Raw genomic sequence first — 27,787 nt, forward strand, 5'->3', positions numbered from 1 at the left:
AAATTCAACCCAACAACAAAATCATAGAAGATGCTACCCTATTCTGGGATTGTGATAGGTCTGTGTTCCGCTTCGGAGACATTGAGATGACACCCTTGCTCGAGGAAATAGGAAGACTAGCTGGTATACCGTGGGAAGCTCCGGGTTTGTTAATGCCGGAAAACCGCAAGGGTAGAGGTTTTCTCAAAATGATGGGTCTAAAGAAGAATCCAGACTTGACATGTTTGAAAGAGTCGTACATTCCCTATGACTACTTGTGCGAGAGGTACGGTCATAGCAAATCTTACCGTACTTATCATGACGAGTTCGCCCTTACATCATTGGGGCATATTCACCGAAGGGTCTTTGTCTTCATGTTCTGTTTCTTGGGGATGATAGTGTTTCCAATGAAGAAAACAAGAATCCATACCAGGCTAGCTATGGTCACCAAAACTCTAATGGAAGGAATTGACGGACAACCATTCAGTCTTGTGACAATGATCATTGCAGAGATATACCGAGCCCTAGAAAGGTGTCAACATGGAGCCAAACATTTCGAGGGTTGTAATCTTCTACTTCAACTTTGGCTCATGGAACATCTCCAAAAGGGTGAGTACCGACAGGAAATCCATCGAAGGGACTGGGACGATCATACAACCTTTCATCACCCAAAGCGAATGAATTACATGCCCAACATGTTTGTCCTACCGGAGAATGCTAGAGAATGGGTCGAACTCTTTGATAATTTGAATGAGGACCTGGTACAATGGATGTTCGAGTGGTTCCCTACTGAAGAATTCATCATTCGATCCAGGGATGCGCTGTTTCTGATACTGATCGGTTTGAGGGGAACCTACCCTTATGTCCCTCTCCGAGTTATGAGACAGGCTGGTAGGAAGCAGGTTATACCAAGGGTCGACAAGACGAGTCACTTCCGGGCTGACTTCCAGAATGACGATAGTCCGTACAGGTGCTAGGCTCAGCATATGTGGCACTGCAAGATTGTCTTAGGAAGGGACACCATCGAACCAGACAGATACCATGCTGGTTGTACCCTACACTATTCAGACTGGCTGGAGGACAATCACAATGGTCTGGGTCAACCCGGGTTCGTTCGAGGTCACAGGATCATCGATGAAAAGGCTGAAGCACAAGTCAAGTACAATCAACTGCGCAAGAGTATTCGGGAATGTGAAAGTGAGCACCGCGAAATACAAGAAGCCAATCAAAAACTAATTGAAGAGTGGAAGGATATGGCTATCAGTGCCAACAAACGATTGGTCTATTTGGAGCGAGGTATTGTAGAATTGGAAAAGAAGTTTCTGAAGAGGGCCGAAGACTGCCGGACTGCTGAAGGAAATGAAGGCGGACATCTGGCCAGAGCTTACTTGCTACTAGGACTGCGCAAGCTAGGGGAGCTGTTCGATGGATCTAGCAATGCCGAGTCTGGGGAAGGTCCCTCTGGGACCAAATAGATAGGAATTTCCATTTTCGCTTTATAAGATGTAATATGGCCGATGGCCATTAGTGATTTATATTTTCTTGTTATTTAGTGTCGTTTTGGGATTCGTCTACCTTTTATCAATTTAGCATTCTAAGTTCTCCAAATTAATTTGTCGCTAGGCCTACCTCGGGCACAACGAGGTCCCAAAATTAGGACGCACTTTATATTTCAGCACTACGTGTTTAAATATTGCAACATTTTTCTAATGATCCTCACTGACTTGTTACCTTTTTGTTTTTACTTTTATTTATTATTTACCCTCCCCAAAGGTTAGTTCGTGAACTCTGGAAACATCATCATATTTTACGAGATCCAGGGGCCCTCCACCTACTCCTCCTCCCAGTCCTGTCAGACACAAAAACAAAGGAAAAATGGAAGATTCGAACAACTCAGCTGAACGGGTAGATGTCACTCATGGTACTCTGGTCCCCAAGGAAAATGCATCCCAACTAGAACAAAAGCTGTTGAAGTTTCAGGAAGAACTTAACCAAGTCCGGAATCTGGCAAATCTGTCATTTTCCCTCACTACTTCAGAGGTTACTTTCCCAAATACTCAGAATCCTGTACCTATGCAAAACATCCCAAAGCAACAAAACCATCCCGCTCCTCACCACCACTGCAATACCTGCCATACCTCAAATAACACCCCACTGCCCATCCCAGAACTCCAGAACCCCACAAATGACCACTGCCACACCCAACATAATACCCCCATCTACGTGGAGACTGTGCCACACTCCACCCAACCCATCTCAAGCACACCCAAGTCCGATGAAAAGGACTTGCTCATCAGAAATCTGGCCGAAGAGCTTAAAAAGTTGACTAGAAGAATTCAAGGCGTTGAAGGTAGTAAGGGAATTGAGGGGCTAAACTATGAAGATCTTTGCATATAGCCTGATGTCGAACTGCCGAGGGGTACAAACCTCCCAAGTTCGAGATGTTTGATGGTACAGGGGATCCAAGGGTCCACTTGAGAACATACTGTGACAAGCTGGTCGGAGTGGGAAGAGACGAGAGAATCCGCATGAAGCTTTTCATGAGGAGCTTGAAGGGAGATGCCTTATCTTTGTACATTAGCCAAGATCCGAAGAAGTGGTCAAGCTGGGTAAGCATGGCGTCTAATTTTATGGACAGATTCAGGTTCAACACAGAGAATGCACCAGATGTGTTCTATATTCAAAACTTGAAGAAGAAACCCACAGAGACCTTCCGTGAGTATGCTACTCGATGGAGATCAGAAGCTGCTAAGGTTAGGCCTGCCTTGGAAGAAGAGCAAATGAACAAATTCTTCGTTTGGGCCCAAGACCCACAGTATTCTGAGAGACTGATGCTGATCGAGAATCAGAAATTTTCTGATATCATCAAGCTAGGAGAAAGGATCGAGGAAGGCATCAAGAGTGGTATGGTTACGAACTTTGAAGCCTTGCAAGCTACCAATAAGGCTTTATTGTCTGGTGGTACGTCCAAGAAAAGGGACGTAGGTGCTGTAATGGTTGCACAAAGGACCAAATCCCCTATCAAATACCAAATCTATTCAATGCCTCCACTCACCTATCAACCTACTCCGAATTACCAAGCACCCTCACCCCCTTACCATACTCCACCACCCACTTATCAATCATCTCCACCTCCCGCATATCAGCCCACTTCACCCAAATACTCCCAACCAGCACATGTTTACCAAGCCTACAACACCCAACCATCCCACAATCAATCACCTCCCCCACGTCAAAACTTCCCTAGACCCCGACCAAAATTTTGACCGCAGGCCTCCCAAACAGTATACTGCCATTGCTGAACCAATTGACCAGCTGTACGAAAGGCTCAAAGCTGCTGGTTATGTCACCCCTATCCCTGCTATAACCCCCGAAAACCCTTCTCAGCGGGTCAATCCAAATAAATCCTGTGCATACCATTCCGGCATGAAAGGACATACCATTGATGAATGCCGCTCTCTGAAAATAAGATACACACGTTGATTGATAACAAGATCATTGTAGCAAAGGAGCCTGCTCCGAATATCCGCAATAACCCTCTGCCAGACCACAAGGGTGGAGGTGTTCACATGATCGAGATAGAGGATGACTGGGACCCCAAGGGATCAATCAGTTTAATCACAGAAGGCGACGATCCAAAGAAGCCAGTAGTCACCCTTAATCCGATTGTGGTCCAAATTCAGCCTTCTGGGGAGGCCGAGGTAAAAATGTCCATGCCACTCGAGTTTGAAGCACCATCCTCTGCAAAGACGCCAACGCTGATTGAAGTTGAGTTTATGTCGCCAGCAAACGCACCTGCACCCTTTGAAGTTGTAGTTTTACCGCCTAAGGGTCCTGCTCCGTTCGGAGTAAAGATAGCCACGCCAATTCCAGTGGCAATGTCGGCGGTAACACCATTCCACACTAATACCATACCTTGGGACTACACAGCCGAGGCCAGAAGAAAGGGGAAGGTCAAGTTCGGGGAAGCCGTTGCGGCACAAGGTATGACAAAAACCGGTAGGGTTTATACTCTAGAGCATTTTGCCGAGTCAAGCAAACAAGCCTCTAGTCGGCCAACCATCACTGAAACTGGGCCCGACGATCTCTGGAGAAAGATACAGGCCAAGGAATACTCGGTCGTTGATCAGCTGAACAAAACACCGGCGCAAATTTCCATCCTTGCTTTGCTACAAAGTTCCGATGCACACAAGAATGCCTTGCTAAGAGTGCTGAGTGAGGCATATGTACCAAGTAACATCACCGGCGGAGAGATGGCTAACATGGTAGGCCAAGTATTGGAAAGTGACATGATCACTTTTCACGAAGATGAGCTGCCACTAGAGGGGTTGAGTCACAACAAGGCATTGTACATCACCGTGCAGTGCGAAGATTATTTTATGACAAGAATCCTGATTGATGGAGGGTCCAGCCTCAACATTTGTCCGTTGGTAACACTCAGGACATTAGGAAAGGGCTTGCATGAGATCAAGGACGGGGCCATCAACGTCAAAGCTTTCGACGGATCCCAAAGTTCCACTATTTGGGAAATTAGCCTGTATTTGCAAATGGGGCCTACTTGGTTTGATGTTGATTTTCAAGTGATAGACGTGCCGGCATCTTACAATTTGTTGTTGGGACGACCATGGATTCATGCCGCTGGGGCTGTAGCATCGACACTACATCAGGCAGTGAAGTTTGAGTGGAACCACCAAGAAGTGATCATTCACGGCGACGGTAGCAATCCCATATACAGTCGCCAGACTATCCCAGCAATCGGGCGCAGAAGAAAGATAGGTTAGGAAACTTACCACCACATCGAGCGAGTCAACACCGTTGATAAGGATAAATGGTGGGACAACAAAATTGAAAGCATACTAAACTGGAGCGGATATGAAACTGGCAAGGGACTTGGCAAGAATCTCCAAGGAATCACTAAGCCCATCAAGCTCAAGAAACATGGCACCACCTTCGGATTGGGGTATGAGTATACCTGGAAAGAATTCAACGACTGGTCGCCACCATGGTGCGGTCCTTACTACCCATTGGAGCAACCAATACCCCGCTTGGAGCAGACTTTCCAACCAGCCAAAGTTATCTATGGGTCAGAAGAAGAGGAAGCACTGGCAGCAGTGAGGAATTTGTTCTTGGAAGACAATAATATGGATTGTTGTGTCGTTTTCGAGGAGGAGGGGGAGGAAGGCCCTTCCATACAGGCTGTAAGCAGAGGAGCATGCCTCAATAACTGGACTATCAGAATCACCAGAGCCCGGCGAGCCTCGGGCATTACTATTACTTATCTTGATGAACCAATGACTGTGACATGCAACGAGACAACGCAACAAACGGACATACATTCAGAGGAAGATGATATACCGGAAGAGATTGTTAAAGAAGTTGAGAATTTTGAGAACAGACCTAAGTCCAACCTGGACGAGACTGAGATTGTTAACCTGGGAGATGCAGAAAACATCAAAGAAACACGAATCAACGTTCACTTATCACCGTCAGAAAAGGTAAAGTACACAGAATTTCTAAAAGAGTATGAGGACATATTCGCATGGTCGTATGATGACATGACTGGGCTAAGTACATCTATTGTGGCACACAAACTGCCGACTGATTCAACATGTCCACCGGTGAAGTAGAAGCTCAAAAAATTCAAGCCAGATATGAGTTTGAAAATCAAGGAAGAAGTCACCAAGCAGGTCAAAGCGAAAGTTCTCAGGGTGGTGGAATACCCAACGTGGTAAGCTAACATTGTGCCAGTGCCAAAAAAAGACGGGAAGGTCAGAGTCTGTGTCGACTACCAGGATCTCAACCGGGCCAATCCAAAAGACGACTTCCCCTTGCCAAACATACACATCCTGATTGATAATTGCGCCAAGCACGAGTTGCAATCATTTGTAGATTGTTTCGCTGGGTATCATTAGATCTGGATGGATGAAGAAGATGCTGAGAAAACGGCTTTCATTACGTGTGGGGAATGTACTGCTACAAGATGATGTTGTTTGGCCTTAAGAACGCAGGGGCCACCTACATGAGAGCCATGACTACCATTTTCCATGATATGATACACAAAAAGATCGAGGTGTACGTAGACGACGTCATCATTAAGTCAAAGAAGGCCACTGATCACATGGAAGATTTGAGGAAGCTTTTCAATAGACTGCGAAGGTACAACCTAAAGCTGAATCCCGCAAAGTGTGCATTTGGGGTTCCAGCTGGAAAATTGCTTGGTTTATTGTGAGTCGCCGGGGAATAGAACTAGATCCATCGAAGATCAAAGCCATTCAAGAATTGCCACCGCCAAAGAACAAGAAGGATGTAATGAGTTTCTTGGGGAGACTTAACTACATCAGCCGGTTAATATCACAATCTACAGTTATCTGTGAGCCAATCTTCAAGATGTTGAAGAAGGATGCCGCCACCGAAAGGACTAATGACTGCCAAAAAGCTTTCGACAGAATCAAGGAATACCTGTCAACACCACCAGTCTTAGTCCCGCCTGAACCAGGTAGACCTCTGATACTCTACATCGCAGTGTTAGATGGTGCCTTCGGCTGCGTCCTGGGGCAGCATGATGAAACGGGAAGGAAAGAGCAGGCCATCTATTATCTCAGCAAGAAGTTCACTCCGTACGAGGCCCGGTATTCTCTATTAGAACGTACCTGTTATGCTCTAACTTGGGTGGCTCAGAAGCTGAGGCACTACTTCTGTGCCTATACTACATATCTCATATCAAGAATGGATCCTTTGAAATACATCTTTCAGAAGCCCATGCCCACCGGAAAGCTAGCCAAGCGGCAGATCCTGTTGAGTGAGTTGACATTATCTACGTAACTCAGAAAGTAGTCAAGGGACAGGCACTAGCAGATCACCTGGCCGAAAACCCCGTGGATGGAGGATACGAACCCCTGAAAACGTATTTTCCTGACGAAGAGGTATCATTCATAGGAGAAGATATTGCAGAATCCTATGACGCGTGGAGAATGTTTTTCGATGGAGCAGCAAATTTCAAAGGAGTCGGCATAGGAGCAGTCCTAGTATCAGAAATCGGTCAGCATTATCCGGTGTCTTCCAAACTCAGGTTCCCATGCACCAACAATATGGCCGAGTACGAAGCCTGCATCTTAGGGCTCAAGATGGCTATTGACATGAACATTCAAGAGTTGCTAGTAATTGGGGATTCAGATCTGCTCATACACCAGGTCCGAGAAGAATGGGCAACCAAGAACTCCAAGATACTCCCTTATCTGCATCATGTACAGGAGTTGAGGAAGAGGTTCACAAAGACAGAATTCCGACATGTTCCCAGAATCCAGAATGAGTTTGCCGATGCGTTGGCTACCCTGTCATCCATGATACAACATCCGGACAAAAGCTTCATTGATCCCATTCCAGTAAAGATCCATGATCAGCCAGCTTACTGTGCTCATGTCGAGGAAGAAGCAGACGGAAAACCTTGGTTTCAGGATATCAAGGAGTACTTGGCAAAAGGAGAATACCCAAAACTTGCAAACGCTACTCAGAAGCGTACACTTCGAAGGTTGTCCAACAATTTCTTTCACAGCGGAGGAATCCTATATAGAAGGACTCCTGATTTGGGACTATTAAGGTATGTCGACGCAAAAGAAGCATCCAGGCTGTTAGAGGAAATTCATGCCGGGACTTGCGGTCCACATATGAACGACTTTGTTTTGGCAAAGAACATACTCTGAGCTGGTTACTTCTGGATGACTATGGAGACGGATTGCATCCAGTATGTCAGGAAATACCACCGCTGTCAGGTACATGCAGACATGATAAAGGTACCTCCCAATGAGCTTAATGCAACAAGCTCACCATGGTCGTTCGCCGCTTGGGGAATGGATGTTATTGGACCAATCGAACCTGCCGCTTCCAACGGGCACAGGTTTATTCTAGTGGCAATTGATTATTTCACCAAATGGGTCGAAGTAGCATCTTACAAAGCAGTAACCAAGAAAGTCGTGGCAGACTTCATCCGCGACCGTATCGTTTGTCGATTCGGGATTCCAGAGTCCATCATTACTGATAATGGCTCCAACCTCAACAGTGACCTGATGAAATCCATGTGTGAAACCTTCAAGATCAAACACAAGAATTCTACGGCCTACAGACCGCAGATGAACGGAGCCGTAAAGGCCGCCAACAAGAATATCAAGAAGATACTAAGGAAGATGATAGAGAAGCATAAGCAGTGGCACGAGAAGCTACCATTTGCTTTATTGGGGTACCGCACCACAGTCCACACATCAACCGGGGCAACTCCCTATATGCTGGTTTATGGTACAGAAGTCGTCATTCCTGCCGAGGTAGAAATTCCTTCCTTGAGGATCGTACAAGAAGCTGAGCTCAACGACACAGAATGGGTGAAGAGTCGTTACGAGCAACTAGCTCTTATAGATGGTAAAAGAATGAATGCAGTATGTCATAGTCAGCTTTATCAAAACAAAATGTCCAGAGCCTTCAACAAAAGAGTCAAGCCGAGACAGTTCACACCGGGGCAGCTGGTGTTAAAGAAAATTTTTCCGCATCAAGATGAAGCCAAAGGGAAATTCTCTCCTAACTGGCAAGGCCCATACATAGTTCACCGAGTTCTAACAGGAGGAGCCCTTATACTTGCAGAAATGGATGGGGAAGTTTGGCCAAAACCAATCAATTCAGATGCAGTCAAACGTTACTATGTGTAATCTTATGTATTCCTATATGATGTAATTTGAACTACGTCTGACCTAATTCCCGTTTAAGAAGGGATACGTAGGAAGCCTTATGGGTTCGGTCACAATTCAATAAAATTTCCATTTTTCCCGCAATTAGAAACTGGGGCAGAATTTTGAGGAGGACCCTCAAAGTTCCGAAGTTATTTCAGCCGATCATCGCAAGCAGCCGCCAGAAGTATCAACCCAATAAACTGGGGCAGAATTTTGAGGAGGGCCCTCAAAATTCCGTAGCAGGAGAGGTGGCAATGTCCTGAACCACGTCACAGTCGTCGGTTCATCTAAAAAGTTATTTCTTAACTATATACTTATGTCATATCTTTTTACAAACTCATGCATGTTTATTATCGAAACTGCTTTGTTTGGCAACGCTACCCCAGTGATACATATTGGTATCACCAGATCAAAGCCGAGCAGGTCAAGCAAAGTCAGCGGGGATATGAACTAACCTTTCCCCTTTATAAAACTCACAATTTTTCTTTGGATGCAGGCACCCGAGTCGCAAAATCATCAAACATATTATACACTCATATTGTTCAGGACCACAACCTATTCACAGTTGCTATCCGCACACAATATCCCTAGCAGCCACAATATCGCAATCAGCTAAGAAAACTCTATTACCATTTATCTCTTGCATAAGGCTACCATTTTGCCTTCCGAGACTAAGCACTGTCTCCATCTGCATCTCCTGCATTGTATAAGGCTACTATTCTGCCTTCTGAGACTAAGCACTGTCTCCATCTGCATCTCCTGCATTGCATAAGTCTACTATTCTGCCTTCCGAGACTAAGCACTGTCTCCGTCTGCATCTTCTACATTGCATAAGGCTACTATTCTGCCTTTCGAGACTAAGCACTGTCTCCATCTACATCTCCTGCATTGCATAAGGCTACCATTCTGCCTTCCGAGGTTAAGCTCTACCTCCATTTGCACTTGCACGACTGAAAGATCGCCACTTTATTTACGCTTGCATGGCTGAAGGATCGCCGTTTCATTTACATTTGCATGGCTGAAAGATCACCACTTTATTTACATCTGCATGGTTGAAAGATCTCCACTTTATCTACATCTGCATGGCTGAAAGATCGCCACTTTATTTACATCTGCATGGCTGAAAGATCGCCACTCTATTTACGTTTGCATGGCCGAAAGAGCGTCGTTTTACTTACATCTGCATGGCTGAAAGATCGCCACCTATTACATTTCATGGGCTGAAAGATCGCCACCTACTGCATCTCATGGGCTGAAAGATCGCCAAATTGTCCAAAGGCGTCATTGTTCAGAGGCACCATTTTCATAGCCCGAGAACACCATGCCATGGCCTGAGGATCCCTTTAATCTTTTGCATATCATTATTCAAAGGCATCATGGTTCGGAGGCATCATTCTCATAGCCCGAGAGCATCATTTCATAGCCTGCGAATCCTTTATTATACGCTTCATGGCCCAGGACATCATGGTCTGAAGACGTTATCCTAACCGTCCAACGACAACATTCATGATCCAACGGGAACTTGCATCACGTTTAAATTTATGTACGATATGCGTTTGTATTGTTTATTTGCAGGTAAACCGGCGAGCCACGGCCGTCTCGGCAGGAGCGATTCCGCCCCAGTTCCCACAGCCCTACTAAACCTTAACCATTCATCCCAGCCTGATTATTGCGTCCGTTCTTGAGCAGTCTCCATCGGCATACTCCGCCAACGGATCCTGAACTACATACGGCCTGATTCCTGTAAAACCAGAGATATGTAGGCAGCTCAGAAGCCGGAGCACAGCTAGATTTTCTTCAAAATATTTCGTTCGGTCAAAATTGGTCATCATGTGTTTACCCAACAACTCTTTCATCCTTTCCGGGTAAAGAGGGGCAGCTGTTGATACCCAATTTTTCCCTATATATTTTTATATGCGAAATATCTTTAAAATAGCATATATACGCATATATAAGTATATCCAAGCATTTTTACTATTTTTCCCATAATTTTAAGCTTTTTAAAATGATTTATTTCCCTTTTTCATAATTATTATTTTTGGTAACTTATTTATTAGAATTTTATTTATGCTAAAATGTAGCTAACATAAGTTTTGTATATTTTATAAATTTATTTGGTATTTTTAAAGCTAAATTGCATATAATTGCAATATTAGCCTATTTTAAGATTTAATTGCATTTTATACTTACAAAATTGAGTCCGGTATTTTTAATCTAATATTTATATATTATTAATTAATTTAGTATCTTTAATTTGTTTCCAGAAAATATTTTACTATTTTTTATAAAATAAATAAGGGAAAATGGCTATTTAAATGCTAGCCTGTTTTTTTTTTCAATTTTGGCCAGATTTGGCACCTCTAATCCAACCCAATTTTAATTTCAATTACCCAGCCCAACTCCTAAAATTACCCGACCCACGACCATTCTACATAACCCGCCCGGATCCCCCGTTTAATCCAGGCCGTTGATCAAAATGATCAACGGCCACGTTTTAATCTTTCCTTTTTAATTTACCCTTACCCCCCAAAACCCTAATCACTTTCACCTACCAGCCGCCTCTGAATCCTCCAGTCTCTCAAACTCTCTCGAATCTTCTCAAACCCTAGCCACCATCTCCGCCCTGAAAGCCACCGGAATCCATGGCTTCCAAGGTTATGGAGGCCCTATACCCACCTCCTATTGCTCCTACATGCCTGGTCCTTGAAGATTCAAGGCCTGACCACGACGAAGTTTGGTCCAGGCTTCGTTCGATTCGAGTTCCACGGTCATCTCCGGCCTTGCTCCGGCGCATCATGGTTGCTCGAGCCTGACTTTGACCTCTCCGACTTAGATCGGTGACCTTTCAAAGCCTTTCTCATTTCTAGGGTTCTTCTGAAACCCTAACCCTTCGAGGTTTTCTCCGATTCCTTTAGATCCGTTGTGTATCTATGCTTTCCCTAAGTTTTCAAACGATTTCTCTGGTTTTTCTTGCAAAAATTACTTTCAAAACCATTTCTTTTCCGATCTAGGGTTTTCTGAAAAGTTTTAAATGTTTCTCTTTTCTTTTGTGTGTATTTGCCTCTACTATGTTCTTATATTTTCTCCTACCATGTTCTTACATGCTTCTTCTGCTGTATTTCCGTATACTGTGTTTTCGTATGATTTCTCCAATGTATCTTCTCTACTGTGTTCTGATATGTTTCTCCTACTATATTTCCATTACTATGTTCTTAAGTTTCCTTATTAAACTTCTCAGCATGTTTCTGCTACTGATCTTATCATTTTTTCCATTTTTTTTGTTTCGTGTTAGTTTCATCTACTCTATTTTTCTTTGAGCTCTTCTACTGTGCTCTGCATGTTGCCTTTCTATCATGTTTCTCAGTTTCAGTTGCTGAGAAGAACATGGTAGAGGTTTCAGTTCTTTCTGAGACCTCTGAACCTATTTCGAGTCTCTGAAATGAGTTTCAAAACACTTGTTTTTCACATGATTCCAGCTTTTGCTAAACTCTTCTAAGAACTGTACATCGGAGCCTTTGTATGCTGCTAAACGATACTTCTCATCTACTTTTGCTGACCTATGTGACAACTACGCTTCTGTGATCTATTTTCTACTGATTTTTACAATAACACAACATCCTCTTTCATGATTGACATGTCTATATGCTCTTTATATGCAATGAATGATTTTCAAATTTGTGATTAGTTCAGACTTCCTTTTGAGTATGTCTGATTGATTTTTCTTTCCTTGTTTGCTGATTCTCTCTGTGACTCGACCTAAGTTAAAACCCTTCTCAGCTTTTGCGACTTGGTTCATTCATGGGTCAGTAATTACAAGATCCTTGATTTTTTGATTTACTGGTTGTTAATTGATTTTCTTACCTTATTTGTACAACCGTGTACTTCAAAAACCCTGTCCTTAAATAACCTTTTATGTATTTGCCCTTAATTACATGCTTTGCACAAAGGCTTATTCAATTTCTTTCCTTAAATTGTTTTACCCGTTTGAATCCGAATCCCTTAATTAAAGGGAAGTCTTGTGTAATTGATGCTTAATTGACAATCAGTTCCTTAACTATTTTCTTACCTTATTTCTGCCTGGTTTTCAACACTATAAATGCACGACTCTTTAACACACATCACACAGGATTTACAATCCTTCACTTCACAATTCACAACCTCTTCTGAATTCATACTTACACACAAAAATATTCTCTTCTTATCTGCACTGTGGCCCGTTCACAAGATCTACTGTTTTTTCTTTGTTTGTTTCTCTGAAACTGGTATGTCCGGATTTAATTTTTAGCACTACAACAATGTGTATTTACTGCTTGTGTGTCCATGTTTGCTTGTTGTTTCTGTATATCTCAGCAGTTAAATTGGCATGTTGATTTCCTTCTGTTTGTTTGTTATGAACCCTCATTCCCCTATTACCCCCTATGTGTTTTGAGTTATGACTTAAGGCATGGCAATGTAAGTTGTTGTCCATGAATTAGGTTTGATCGATGGGATCTTAACCTCTAAACAATATGTTCTGACAGGCCTAAGGGTGTGCCAGCATCTCCCATTGCTGGGTATGCCCATCAACCTGCCCTTTTTGCCTCTTGCAACTCCCCCATTCCCCTATACCCTTATGTGTACTGATTTAAGCGGTTTCCCTTTTCCCTTTCTCCTTTCAGAATTTCACGCTGCACTATATCTTAATCTGGTGATACATTTGGGTGTAAGCACTGCCCGAAGTTCATATGAGACCCTTAGGGAACTTTGACACACCCCAAATGGGAGAAAGGCTTTGAAACATTGATCTCTTGGAGTTGGTTTACTTCATACTTCAGACAGGAAGCCTGAATCAGGCTCTCCTTGGTTGTACCTTTTTAATTTCTGATGTATTTTCTTTACTTCTTTTTTCTGGGCTGTAATAACTTTGTAATAAAACTCTCGGGGATGGCTAGTGAAAAAGGGAGGGGTAACCATGTATGCAAAGGGTTAGATATCCTGCCAATAGAAGTTTCTGAATTTCTGCATTCTCATATAGATAATTTGCCTATAGGTTATTTCTGAATTTCTGCACCCTCATGTAGATAACTTGCCTATAGGAGTTTCTTAATTTCTGCACTTTCATATAGATAACATGCCTATAGACATTCCTGAATTCTACATTTCACACATAGATACCATGTCCGTAGGAATTCTGCATTCTCTCATATAGATACTATGTCCATAATTACCTGGAAATCGGAATTCTGCATATGCATATAGAGAATATGCCTATAGGTCTTTCTGAATCTCGTATATCCATTCTTCATTAGGCAATCATATTTATAGGTCTTAATCAGTCAACTGCAATTAGATATCATGTTCATAGGTTAAATAAAATTCAGCACCTAGATATCATGCTTATAGGTTTTCTGCATTTTACTATGTCTATGAAAGGGTTTAAAGTCAACAACGCATAGAAGGCATGTCTATAGGAGCTATTAATCAAGTCTGAATCGCTTCACTCGCTTATAAGTCTAAAACCAGTAATAATGACGACCACCATTTGCAGAACCTATAACCTTTTGCTAAAAATTGCTTTCTTTAATAACTGGCGACTTTCTTATATCAGTATGTATTCATTTTATTTCATTGTTTCTAAAAATCAGTAGATATCATGCCTATAGGACCCTCATTCAACACTTAGGCAAGCCTTAGGGTAAAATTATAAACTGATCAGATTTTTATTAGCTACAACCAAAGGTAGGCCTGCTTTGGGCTTCTTATCTGAACTATGTAATAAATCAGTCTGCCTCAACCTTTAAGTTTTAATCAGACCCTAAACAGTATGTGCAAGTCGTGCTAAAATTATGTGCTTCTCTGTCAAAGGAGGTATATCTGAGCCTTTTACTTGTTATGTGCTTCCCCCCAACTTGCTATACGTGTTTTTGCCTGTCGCTTTAGTATTTTACCTTTTGAAACCACAAATAAGCCAATATCTCCTCCCTTTAGGATTAGTAGTTCCAAGTACCTCCGGGGCTGATAGGATTGGGGAGGGTAATAGCATGCAATAGGTAAATGAGACCATTCCGCGCTTTAATACCTTAACGGGGTGGGAAAAGGGTAGATATGGATATGATGACCACGCGATAACATCACGTGTAGCCCCTCATTGAGGAGTGATTATTCGGATGTTATGTGGGGTGATCCATATTATTAATAAACCTAGGACCCTCTTTCCCTTTGTTCTTTGTTTCTTTTAAATCTTTTAAAACCATTTCTTCTAAGAAAATCAACTCCCTTTCTTTCTTTCTAACTTTGTTTATTTGTGACCATTACATGAAAATCCCCTCTTATTTGAAACTCTTACTTGCCTATGTGTTATTTGCATTTAAGTCACAACAATAGTTTGGCCGGGAACCACACTAGTGGATCCTGAGGGGTGCCTAACACCTTCCCCTTGGGATAATTGCAAGCCCTTACCCAATCTCTGGTTACTTGACTCAAACCCTTCTTAGTGTCCTAATGCACTTAAATCATTAGGTGGTGACTCTTCAATTCAAAACTCAATTCCCAAAAGGGAACGAGTTGTCTTCCCAAATGTCATAAATCCGATTTCGCGAGAAAAAGGGGGCGCGGCAATAGGGCCGGGCCCAGACGAAACATCTTTTCCTGCAAGAAATAGGACAATCACTCTGTAAAATTTGCACTACCGCGCCGCATTGGGCGACGCGCCATGCGGTGTGATTGTGGGAAAGTTCAAAGAGATGATTCTGACAGGCTGCAGGAATTTTTCACAGGCGCGGCGCGTCCCGCGCCACTCCACGTGCTGCAGTAGTGGGAATTCACGAAAATGCAAAACATGAAAGTTGTAGCAATTTCAAATAGCCTTCCAACAATATATTGTGGAGCCCAAATACAGTTCTGAGCCAAAAGTTATGTGCATTTTACTAGACAATGTGTCGTATGCCCGCTCGATTCTTCGTTTCGTTATTAACTATCATCCGTTGATCCCCGAACACGATCCCAACTTGATTCCTTGGGCTTTTACTCAGACTTCGAAGCTCCAAATCACTTGAATTCATTCCATAATGTTTACATAGCTCGCAATCACTCCTACAAGGCATAAAATACACAATTAGTGCAAAACACTAGCGATTAAAGCTCAAACTCAATTAAAGTGCAGTACATTAGAGTGTAATAAGCGACTAAAATGCGCAATTATAGCCTATCATCAGGATACAAAAAGAAAAATCGACAATTCACCCCCCTCTTATACTTTCAGCTGCCCAGTAGACTTTTTCGGTAGCAATAATCATGGTTATTGACCTAATGCAGAAGTATAATGAAATAGGATTTTAGTTTCAAGGCTATATTTACCAAACTTAGAAGAGGCAAAAGACCATGAAGTGCCCTGCAGGCCCAAGGGCACATCCAGATGCGTATGCACCTTCTTGCATGCGGTATCACGGGATACCGCTTTGTCAAATTTTTTTACTAGATATGCATAAGAAAAATATAAAAAATGATAATTTTTATCGTTATAGTAATTTGTCATTAGTCTATTTTTTAAAATTGTGACACCGCTTATGAAATATTCTACGTACGCCACTGGACACATCTGATGTGAGAAACATTGAGTCTTACATTTTCTGATGATTTAGGGGCACATTTATTTATTTTATAAAATTTTTGAAGATGGGAATATTTGTCAATATTATTTTCTTGATTCACATTGCTTGTTTCTGGTAGGTTCACTAATCAGGGTCTCTTTGGTTAATGTTTATGAACTTCCACAGATAATTTCTGCACATGGTATCACAGCCAGACCCATCGGTCCCTGCTGTTTTGTTATTCAATGTTGGGCCCCCCGTTATATATACTCATGCTCCAGCCAAACTCCTAATAGTATCAACCACTAGATCTGTGTCCTTTGCACCTAACTTTTTTCACCACTCTTTTTAAGTTAAGAGGATCCATACCTAAGCTTCCAACTGACCTATAAAAATACTTACAAATACACTGGTTTGACTAGCTACCCTTTTCATGGTAAAAAATAAAGAAAAACAGAAGAAAAAGGTCAAATACTAATCTATACCTTAGTCTCAAACAGGACTGGTAGTTGCACCTGTTCACCTTAGTGAATTTTGTACAAAAATATTTATATCTACTCAAATTCTGTTCCTTTAAATGCATATAAAGGGTACATTGTTAAGAGACAAAGACAGGAAGAAACAGGACTAATGGAGGACCAGCCATTATTACCTAGTATACTTGACATGACAACTAAGTTATCAGACATGTCGTCGGACGAAATCGAAGAATTCTTGGAACACAAGAATGTGTCTTTTAAAGGGTATTTCAAGTTGTTTGCATGGGAATCAAGGCTACTTTGGCTTCTATCAGGGGCTGTTATTATAGTCTTGATTTTTAACTACATGCTTGGTTTTGTTACACTCATGTTTGTTGGACATTTTGGTTCATTGGAATTAGCTGCTGCTTCCATTGTTAGTGTGGGAATTCAAGGCTTTGCTTATGGTGTTATGGTATTTCTTTTGTTCCTTTTTATATGTATGCTTTTGTTTTAGTTGATCAGTAACTGCTAATCTAGCATAAGCGCGACACAGTCAATACATTTATATGTTATAAAAAGTTATAAAGATTATTGAGTGGTAATATAATTAATAAATGATACACCTGCATCTTTCAAATCCTTGATTCACCTCTATTGTACAACTTTTGACTTCGCAAACTTTGCTAGGTTTTACTTTTACCACTTGATCACTTAATAGAGTTGGTTTTGTTAGATAGTTTGTAATATATATAAAGGGGGAATCGACGAGTATGTCTGCTCATGAAATAATATATCTGTTAAAAGTAGACCTGGTTTCACTTCTATAAATTCTGATTTTTCTGAACAATGGCTAAGTTGGTTAGCTTGGCATTGTTGTATCCTGAAGAAACTTGTTTGTACCCACCTAAATGATATGCAACAACAATAACAAACCTAGTGTAATCCCGCAAGTGGGGTCTGAGGAGGGTGGTATGTACGCAGACCTTGCTCCTACCTTTGGGGAGAAAGGCTGTTTCCGGTAGACCCTCAGCTTAGGAAAGATAAAAGGAACACCTAAACAATATGCACGCAATATTATTCTTTAAGGATAGTGATTATTTCACGCGTCAAAGTCTTTCTTCTTACTTTCTGGTATTGTATTTCCTAAAATGTTTCAACAGTTAGGTATGGCAAGTGCAGTTGAGACAGTTTGTGGGCAAGCATATGGAGCAAAAAGATATGCAGTTATGGGAGTAATATGCCAGAGAGCAATTATATTGCATCTTGGAGCAGCATTTCTCCTCTCATTTCCTTATTGGTTCTCAGGGCCACTTCTTAAAGCAATAGGCCAATCAGACACTATTTCTGAACAAGGCGAATTATTCGCCCGTGGGTTGATCCTTCAGCTTTATGCATTTGCTATAAGTTGCCCGATGCAGAGGTTTCTGCAGGCACAGAACATTGTCAATCCTATGGCTTATATAGCTGTCGCCGTGTTCGTTGTGCATGTTCTGGTTACTTGGCTAGTGGTTGATGTCTTGGGATATGGTCTTCTCGGAGCTTCTCTCGCGCAGAGCTTCTCGTGGTGGCTGTTGGTCGTTGCACAATATCTTTATATAAATTTTAGTCCTTTATGCAAGGAAACTTGGACTGGTCTCTCTACTGATGCTTTCAAAAGCATTTGGCCTTACTTCAAGCTAACTGTTGCCTCAGCTGTCATGTTATGGTTAGTTCAGATATTCCAGAACCCCTTTCCCTCTCAAATACTAGACCTGTCAAGTGGCCTGGGCCGACCCAAAACCCGGCTCAGTTAAGTCGACCCCCTTAACTGGCCCGGCCCGCCTCATGCATTAACCGACCTGGTTCTTTAAGTAAGCGGCTGGGCCGGTTTCATATGTGACGTGCAAATTGTGCTCGGCCAAGGACCACTTAGTGCAGCCACTAGTATACACTGGCTTTTGTAAAATTTATGGTCAAGTAGTAATAATTTTTACTAATTCTTTTCTGAATGTAGCTTGGAGATATGGTACTCCCAAGGACTAGTGCTTGTATCAGGCCTCCTTCCAAATTCTACAATCTCATTAGACTCCATCTCTATCTGGTAAAAGAAAGAAAAACTTCTTTTTTTGTTCTGTTTCTTCAAATTACTTGTTCAGGCTCACAACTGCTAGTGACAATAACAGCATGAATTACTGGAACTGGGATATGCAAGTCGCGTTGGGACTAGGAGCTGCAGCCAGGTATATTACAGTATACGCTTAAAGAATCGGTTCATTTGGCAGCTAAAGAACATCATTCAATAGTATGTACTGGTAATACTCATATTTGCAGCGTTCGAGTTAGTAATGAGCTTGGAGCAGGACATCCAAGAGTTGCCAAGTTTTCAGTGATCATAGTGAGCTTGACAAGTATCTTGATCAGTACAGTTCTCTGCATTGTTGTGCTGATATTCAGGATTGGATTAAGCAAACTCTTTACAAGTGACACTCAAGTCATTGAAGCTGTCTCCAATTTAACTCCACTACTTGCCATTTCTGTTTGGTTGAATGGCATTCAACCTATTCTCTCTGGTAAAGAAGCTCTAGCAATTCTTGCTCTTTGAAGAACCAATTTAGTAAAGGTTACTATAAGTTATATGCACTGATAGTGTAAAAATATTTACGGAATCATGTTATTTGAAATGGTACCTTTATAGTCTTTGTTCTGCCGCAACTGTGTCTGATCCTAAAAAAATAGTGCACCTTTTGGAGGATCCTTCACAGCTGTTGCAATATTTTTAGAGGATACAAGCAACATAATTTATAATTATATTGATCGGTAACTAAAAGGAATATTAAGTTACTTGCTATAACAGGTTAAACTATTCTAGTAAGTTACTTGCTATAACAGGTTAAGCTATTCTGGTAGTGTGAAAACTATTTAGGGTTGGTGTATATCACTTAAATCTTATGTTAAATTCTAAGTTTTCTTGAATCTAAGTCAAGCAGTGGATTCTCATAATTTCTTGCAAATCCTAGGTGTGGCTGTTGGCAGTGGATGGCAAGCAGTGGTAGCATATGTCAATCTAGCTACTTATTATTTTATTGGCCTCCCCATTGGATGCATTCTTGGCTTCAAAACAAGTTTACAAGAAGAAGTGAGTTTTTTTTTCATTTTTTTTTTCTTCTTAACAAAATTGGATATTCAGAAATTCTGTTTCTCCACCTTTTCTGACATTTTGCCTACACACATACAAAATCACTATGGTTTTCCTTTCAGGGAATATGGTGGGGTATGATTGCAGGAGTTATCCTACAGACATTCACATTATCTATTTTAACTGCCAGAACAAACTGGAATACTGAGGTAACTTTGCTGCTCCATTGTCATTACTTCAAACTCGCCCGACATTGGCATTAGCTAATGGTTCCGTGAATTCAACTGAATCCATTGCTTTCAGCTCAATCCATAAGTTACATATGCAAAAAACTATAAGTTACATATGCAAAAAACTTTTATGCTTGTGTGCATGTATGTGTTCGCGTTTGATTATAAACTCACTGACTATAAATCCAGAATGCAGTCTCAACTATACATGTTACTACAAATTCTCAACTGAAATGTAGGTTGCAAAAGCTGCTGCGCGCTTAAAGGAAGCTGGAAATAGAGAAAGTGAAGATCTTGCAGACAGCCGTTGATGATAGTTTCTGCTCACAACCTCATGACGATCAACAAACATTTTGACAATGAGTGCTTGCTTTCACATCAAAATGCATAAATTTTCCTTGAAAACTTAGTCACAAATTCTTCAAGCCCCAGCAAGTATTTTGTTATCAAGTATTTTCAGTATTTGGTAGTTGAAGTTTACCAAAAGATTAATGAAACTTACTATATATGTGATGAGAGATGAAAAAACGAAATGATTAGTGACATTTGCCAAAATGAAAAGAAACCTGGGAAATGAATCACCAATGCACCTCATTATGCAAAATTAAAGTATTCATAAAATAATCTTCTTAAACACAAAAATTCACAGAGGTATAACTCAGTGTCACTACAAGCTGCAATTCACAGCTATAGCACCATATTACAAAAATGTCCTCTATTACCTAGTTCACCGAGGGAGAGACTACTCATGTTAGCTGATGCTGAAAATTCATTTAAAAACCGTGTGATTTCAATAATTTATCGCTAAGCAGCCAGCCACATTGTGTCAACTCAATCCCATATGGCAACTAATTCATAATGTTTCTGTTTCTGTATAGCTGAACCTACGAGTTACAATCTGGAAATCAAAATGGGAATAAGTGTTTCCTCACCCATGACTGGCTCGAAAATATCCAACTCTCCATGTCGCTCCAGGACACGCATCCTGCAGTCCTCAGCAGCCAGCAATCCAGTTGAATATGCACCATGTACAGAACCTGGGTAATCTGTACTCGTTGCCTCCCCAGCAAAGAATAGGTTATCCACTGGTACTCTCAGCCTTTCATATAGATCATGGGGCTTCCCAACTGTATCATAGCTATATGATCCCAGTGAGTTTATGTCTGTACCCCAATGAGAAACAAGATACTGAATCTGCACCACGACCAGGAGAATAAATAGAGTGAGATACTGTCATTATTAGGATAATATAACTTTCATAAAAACATAATTACAACGATGTAACAGGAAAGGACTACTCAGAATAAATTGCTTCAACAGTCCTTTGTATGATATCTTAAACCAGTCAAATGCTTTTCTTGCAAGAAAATCCCACTTATTCACAAGTACATTAAAGTCAGCGCAAATCACAAACAAGGGTAAGACAATTTGTACAGATCTTCTTTACATATTGGTTTAAGACAAAATTTCTAGAACTTTGTACTATTTGATTCAGAAGCATCATATTCGACCAAAAAAACTACTAATGGGTTAAAGAAAGATCATGATGCTTCAGACATTTAATCATGCTTCTTGAACATCCAGAGAACAAATAAACTAGAGGAAGATTTCCGCTACTAAAACGTGTCAGCCACTAACATCTTGAGTTAGCGGCAAACCAACATTGTATGATAAAGAGTTAATTCACAGAACGATGCTGAGAAAACAAAATAGAGAAGAGAATTTTCAGAGCAACACGAAAAATGTAAAACCCAAAAAATATGCATTGGAGCAAGAAAGAAAGTGTAACATTACTGGAGCAGTCGCATTAGGAAGGATTCTCTTAAGTTGCTTAAATGCGAAATTAGCAGCAGCCTCATCTGACAGTTCCCCAATATCGCGGGCCAGTTGTCCAGCAGGCATATAAACAAGGACAGGATGGCCAGTAGCCTTGTGAAGATTAAGAAAGTAACTGCACTCATATGAGCTTTCTGCAACTACTCCCAAGAACTCAACATTTGGCCAGAACACGTCTTGAAAGTGCAAAATAATCTTGTTCTCAATTCCTACACCAAGTTCTTTAATGGCGGCCTCTTTCCATTCAGGTAATCTTGGTTCAAACTTGATGCAATTTGATTTTAGAACACCAAGTGGAACAGCAATAATGGCAGCATCGGCTACAAAAGAACTCCCATCCTCAACTGTTACCTTCACACCATTATAACGTCTAACAACTTCTGTAACCCTGAGGAATGATTCCAAGACCAAATGAGTTATAGGAACTGCTAGTGTCCTTTGTTTCCAGCAGGGGGTGGGGGTGGGATGTCAAGGAGATGTTCTTTACCTGTGACCTAACCGAATGTCAAGCCCTTTTGCTAGTGTATTGATGACAGGCTTATATCCCCGGACCATAAGACCATGCCCACCAGGAAGCAATTCTTCCTGTATATAAAAATCATGAATCTGTAAGGCAACACTTTAAACAACTTTTTCAAGGACTATAAACTACACTCTTGCTGTTTGATGTTTTTCTTGTCAAATGACCAATAGGGGAGCATATAATTAAAATACATATTCTTTATAGAAGAGACATTTCAGAGCTTCAGACTTCTTATGTACTGATTCTTCTGACACAGCTATAAGGAGATCTAAGCTTGGTTGAGCTGATGTGATGATCCCTTCACATTTATTAGAGGTGCCTACTGGGGTTTTACATTTTCTACTAATAAGTTGCAAGACTTAAATATTATCTTTTCATGTCAAATTGCTTCATATAGAAAAATGCAGCAATATACCAGTGGACTGATCTTACAAAGAAGTTATTCAAAATTAAAATGAGGAAGACTGGATGCTAAAAAACCAGAAAAAGAAAACAAAGGATGGATGTTTTAGAAAGTTTAATTCAGCTCATGACACATAACACTACTCCTCCATGGTACTCATGATCCTAGTAGGGAAGTTAAAAAGCTTCATTAGTCAATGTCACCTATATCCTCAGCTACCGACAAGACCAGCTACGAATAGAATTCAAACGTTGAATCAATCAATTTCTTTTCTCCTATTTTGTATGATATAATTTGACTAGGCATAGAGCTTAATGACTTACTGTATTTGTAACAATAGAAGAAAAACTTCAGTAGTTGATCAGTTAGTGTTATAGGGGGTCATCATACCATAATTTAAATTAACTTGAATCCTTTAAGAAGTGAGAATTGCATATAATATTATTATCTTTTAGACATGAGCCAGACATTCTGGACATCCTGACATGAAGAGCTTGTGCGATTGAAGGAGAATCTGGGGTGTAAAGCTTTTAACAAAGATAAAACTAGCTTTAGGCATAAAATTGTGGACATAAGTCGCCAGAGCTAGTTGTCAGCTCAGGACATGGAATTGCAGATGATGCCTAAGGCATTTTTCCTGGACTGAAGCTATTTAATCATTTTGGTCAAGCATATACTGCTAGCTTCTTCATGAAACATTAAATGACTATATTGACAACTCCAATCCCTCAGCCAAGCATTCTGCTCACTAATATCATTTGTACTCTATATTGTCAAAAAGTAACTTCTTTTCCTCATCCCCAGATATCTTACTTATTACCTACACTAGACAGCTGACACAGACACCATATGGTAACAGGAGTTATAGAATCTGAACACGCTGTCTTTTCAGGTGTACACTACGGTAAGACCATTTCTAACATCAGCAAGTTCCTATAACCAGTTCAAGTGCCTATGAAAGACAATTGTCAATGAGAAGGTGAGCATTCCTCCAACAAGTTAACTCTGTCAAAAGGAGGCAAGGAAACCAACCTGGTCCCAACACTTGAGTGATATGGTATCTGCATCCGCGGCAAACCAGCCTTCCATTCTGCATAGGTACCACTGCAACACCTTATGAGCAAGGCCACTCAACCTGTATTAACAATTTTCACTTAGTAAAAATTTTAATGCTCTTTTTTCCTCTTTGGGTGATTCGGGGAGTTGGGTCAATATGTCAACAAACAGAATTAAGCAGGACCTTAAATCGGGTCTCCTTTCAAAAACAATTGATATAGCACGACTGATAGACATGTCTTCACTGGATTCTCGCCTAATTTGATCAGTCTGCAGACAAAGCGAGTCAGCTCATAGTCAGAAAATGTCCACAATACACATACTTTAAAGACATGGAAGAAGGATCCTTTCCTTACGAAACTCGGAAAGAGTTAGATATTTCATAAATCATGACTCAGAAATAAAGTGGGTGGAAAAAAGGGTGAACATACCTCCTTCAAAATGCTCTCAAATGTCTCGCCAACCTTTGCAACTAAGTCCTGACAAACTTGATTTCCATCCATGTCAAAAAGCCCATAACTGGAGAATAGAAAGATATGTTAGTTGATTATTATACATGATTAGAAAGGTCACGACCCCAAAATTAGCAATCACTAATGTTTCCAGACTTGCACATAATGACATGTAGAAGCATATCAACTTGATCATGTAAGTATTTATGCATGGATTTGATGCATATTAAATACACGCATGAAAGGCAAGGAGAGCTTAGAGGACAAACCTTTCCAGATCATGGTCGTACAGGACTGAATTGTCACCACTTGTACGATAGAGAGGCAATCCTAGTTTTCCAATAAGAGGTGCCAAAGGATTCTCTTTGCAGACACCATGTAACCTATACCAGTTAAAATCTTAACATCCATCGGAAGCAAAATGCATATGTTTACCGTGTAATAAACATACAAGTCATAATTTCAAAAAACAACAATTCACTACCATGATGCACCCAAGTCAACAGGAAAACCAAAAGAGTAATCAGTGTGAACTCGGCCTCCAATTCTATCTCGTGATTCTAACACAACTACCTGCAAGAGAATATTAACTTCATGATGCACATCCACCATCACCATTAAAAAAAGAAAGGGCAGCCCGGTGCACTATGCGCGGGGTCCGGGGAAGGGCCGGACCACAAGGGTCTATCATACGCAGCCTTACCCTGCATTTCTGCAAGAAACTGTTTCCACAGCTCGAACCCGTGACCTCCCGGTCACATGGCAACTACTTTACCAGTTACGCCCAGGGCTCCCCTTTCCACCATCACCATTATAGTAAATAAAAAACCATAAAATAGTCATATTTCTACTAATACATATTTACTGGCAATACCTGAAATGACTCATCCTGAAGAGTACGAGCAGCTGCAAGGCCTGCCATCCCACCACCTATTACAATGACAGATGGCGAGGCCACATATCTCCGTCCAACATTTGAGAAGCAGGGAGCTAGGGAGAAAACAACAACTCACTTAATAAAGTTTTTTACCGAGAAAATGATAATAAGCATCCATAAGATCAGACACAGAAATGTATAAATTCATGTTTGAAATGATCATATAGACAGCCAAAACAGAAAGAGACAAAATTTTGTATTAGTACAAGCAAAATACGAGCTGGTCTAATGCTTGCATTTTTTTTTTAATGATTCACGTGCTTCGGATTCCAAAACATGAAAGGACTGTAATTATCGGATGTCTTGTCCCGTGTCTCAGTTTTAATCAGGAACTCATTTATGCTAAATTTAGCAAACATTGCCTCTTCGATAAGCAGGATAGCTGCTAATTCGGGAAACAAACAAGGACAAAGCATCTTCTAAATGGCGGTTAAGCAGTAAAAAGGTTTGCGCATGTTATAAACCTGGTCCAGAGATAGAAAATCTACTAGTACCGCGTTATTAATCTTGATATAGTAAAAGCAACAACTACGTCACAGGAATTGGGGTCAGTATTATTCTTGATATAGAGGATGAAAAATATGCAGCGTCACATTGACAGAAACCCATTTACAAGCATATTCCTTACAAGTTGAAAACTTCAAAAGCAATTTTTTAATCCAATAAAACCAAAATGTTGTTTACTGACATGGTCCAGACCTGCTCCAGCATAGAAATTCTAGACTTAAGCATTACTCCCTCCATCCCAATTTATGTGATTTTTTTAGTCTGTCCGAGAAGAATGATAAAGAATTTAACTTTACGCTTCTCATTTTACATGAGATGATTTATAGTCACACAAATACCTATGACTCCTTTTAAACCACAAATATCAAAAGTCATAATGTTTGTTTTAAACTCGATCAAACAACATTAGGACAAAGGGAGTAGTACTCCATTTCAATTTATTTGAAACTATTTGACTATATGCGGAGTTTAAGAAAAAAGAAAAAACTTTTGAAACTTGTGATAATATTTGTGTGGCTATAAATTATCTCACTCAGGGTAAAATAAGAAGTTTAAAATTGGATTCCTTCCAAATTCAGAAAGGGGCATTCTTTTTTAAAACTAACTAAAAAGAAATAGGTTTATTCTTTTTGAAAGAGTGGGAGTATTATTCTTGATATAAAGGACGAAAAACAGGTGGCGTCAGAAACTGTTAGAAAAGCATATTCGTGCCAGCTGAAAACATTAAAAGTGGATTTTTTATTAAATAAACCAAAAGTTTTCATTCTAATGCTGCAGTATACACAGTTTTAAATAAACTATAATTGATAAATCAACCGTCAATGGGCTTATTCAGCTCGAATAATACAAAATTTAACTGTTAAAAACTAAACGAACTGAATTTGAGTACAAGCAGAAATAAATATAGAATTTAGAGTAAGTGTTGTCTATTGTAAATAGATTCTTTTAAAATCATTTTACATTTTTAAAAAAATCTTTCCACCGACAAAAGTAAGTACGAACTTCAATTTAAAAGAGCGAAAATCAGATTAAAAATTAAAACTTTAAAGAAACAAACCTCTTTGGAGCTGACGATTACTCTTGTTTTGAGAATCCATGGCTAAAAATGCGATTAATTGGAAATCGTCCCAACAAAAATAATGGGATTAAGTAAGATTACCGTTAAAAATCTTATCTTAATAAGAATCTCTCAGTATTAATGAGTTGTTGATACTACAATAATTACTCCTAAAATTGAAAATCTGAGGGGAAAAATGGAGAAGAAAGATTAAAAAGAAAGTAATGAAGTGATTAGAATTAGAACACATGCGTATCACACATAAAAGCGATAAGGGTAAAAAGGGCAAAAACACCAAAAATGGGGATCGAAATGTAAAAAATTCTCTCTCCTGATCAGAACAGAAACAATTCTAAGAAATTCTTAAATTCAGTTAAATGAAGAATTGTTTGATCTGGAGAGAGAATTGGGATTTTGAGAAATGAAATTGAACCAAGAGTTTTTCTTTTGGGAGATAGAAATTTGGAGGAGGAATTAGGAAGACGAAGGGAAAAGAAAGGAAAAGCGTTGGGATATTTATGGTGGTGTTTCCTACGTAGACGTGGAAGGAGGTGACTGAATTAAGAATATTATGATATTCCAACAATTGTACAAAATATTGTACAAATATCTCCTATTCAGGAAGGTTTCCACGACTAGATCAATGACTTATAGATCACACCAACACAACTAGTTAAATTACGATATGAATACATAATTAGAAGAACTCACCTAAATAATTGCCTATCTAATTGCTTAAATTTAAAATAATTAATTGATGTATACTATATGATAAATATAATTTATTTTGGATCGGTTTTTTCCTAAAAATAAACCAAACCAACAGAGGCGGAGCTAGAGTGCCGCCAGCGGGTTGGCCGAACCCAATAGCTTTCATTCAAATCCTTATTTATTTCAAAAATTTATTGAATATGTATAAATTATTAATTTAGAACCCAGTAACTTAAAA

General features: G+C 40.2%; 2 protein-coding genes across 3 annotated transcripts; one reads left to right on the top strand and one right to left on the bottom strand.

Moving 5' to 3' along the window:
* The first annotated feature begins 16,763 nt into the window (after positions 1–16,763).
* Positions 16,764–20,583, top strand: LOC109240599 (protein DETOXIFICATION 41). Of its 2 annotated transcripts, none has more exons than XM_019407266.1 (8): positions 16,764–17,194; positions 17,883–18,427; positions 18,716–18,802; positions 18,885–18,941; positions 19,045–19,271; positions 19,719–19,837; positions 19,960–20,046; positions 20,307–20,583. In XM_019407266.1, the coding sequence occupies exons 1-8, from the start codon at positions 16,892–16,894 to the stop codon at positions 20,376–20,378; spliced, it is 1,497 nt and encodes a 498-aa protein (XP_019262811.1). In that variant the 5' UTR covers positions 16,764–16,891; the 3' UTR covers positions 20,379–20,583. The 2 variants fall into 2 exon arrangements, with proteins under 2 accessions (XP_019262811.1, XP_019262810.1); XM_019407265.1 differs by having other exon boundaries at positions 16,766–17,194; positions 19,033–19,271.
* Positions 20,584–20,671: 88 nt separating this feature from the next.
* Positions 20,672–27,357, bottom strand: LOC109240600 (probable polyamine oxidase 2). The gene is made up of 10 exons (XM_019407267.1): positions 26,839–27,357; positions 25,212–25,327; positions 24,822–24,910; positions 24,607–24,720; positions 24,317–24,404; positions 24,070–24,155; positions 23,862–23,964; positions 22,391–22,488; positions 21,862–22,291; positions 20,672–21,261 (listed from the first exon to the last, which is right to left on the bottom strand). The coding sequence occupies exons 1-10, from the start codon at positions 26,876–26,878 to the stop codon at positions 20,959–20,961; spliced, it is 1,467 nt and encodes a 488-aa protein (XP_019262812.1). The 5' UTR covers positions 26,879–27,357; the 3' UTR covers positions 20,672–20,958.
* Between the last annotated feature and the right edge of the window lie 430 nt (positions 27,358–27,787).

Source organism: Nicotiana attenuata, unplaced genomic scaffold (assembly GCF_001879085.1).
Source record: "Nicotiana attenuata strain UT unplaced genomic scaffold, NIATTr2, whole genome shotgun sequence".
NCBI lineage: Eukaryota > Viridiplantae > Streptophyta > Magnoliopsida > Solanales > Solanaceae > Nicotiana > Nicotiana attenuata.

What these genes read in the sequence shown, in the direction of transcription:
- LOC109240599 (XM_019407265.1), top strand. Translation starts at nt 16,892, where the DNA reads ATGGAGGACCAGCCATTATTACCTAGTATACTTGACATGACAACTAAG. An exon ending in GCTTTGCTTATGGTGTTATG is followed by an intron (nt 17,195 to 17,882) that starts GTATTTCTTTTG and finishes ATGTTTCAACAG; the next exon opens with TTAGGTATGGCAAGTGCAGT. An exon ending in GAACAAACTGGAATACTGAG is followed by an intron (nt 20,047 to 20,306) that starts GTAACTTTGCTG and finishes ACTGAAATGTAG; the next exon opens with GTTGCAAAAGCTGCTGCGCG.
- LOC109240600 (XM_019407267.1), bottom strand. Translation starts at nt 26,878, where the DNA reads ATGGATTCTCAAAACAAGAGTAATCGTCAGCTCCAAAGAG. An exon ending in TTCAGGATGAGTCATTTCAG is followed by an intron (nt 24,911 to 25,211) that starts GTATTGCCAGTA and finishes ATTCTCTTGCAG; the next exon opens with GTAGTTGTGTTAGAATCACG. An exon ending in GACATTCGGTTAGGTCACAG is followed by an intron (nt 22,292 to 22,390) that starts GTAAAGAACATC and finishes ATCATTCCTCAG; the next exon opens with GGTTACAGAAGTTGTTAGAC.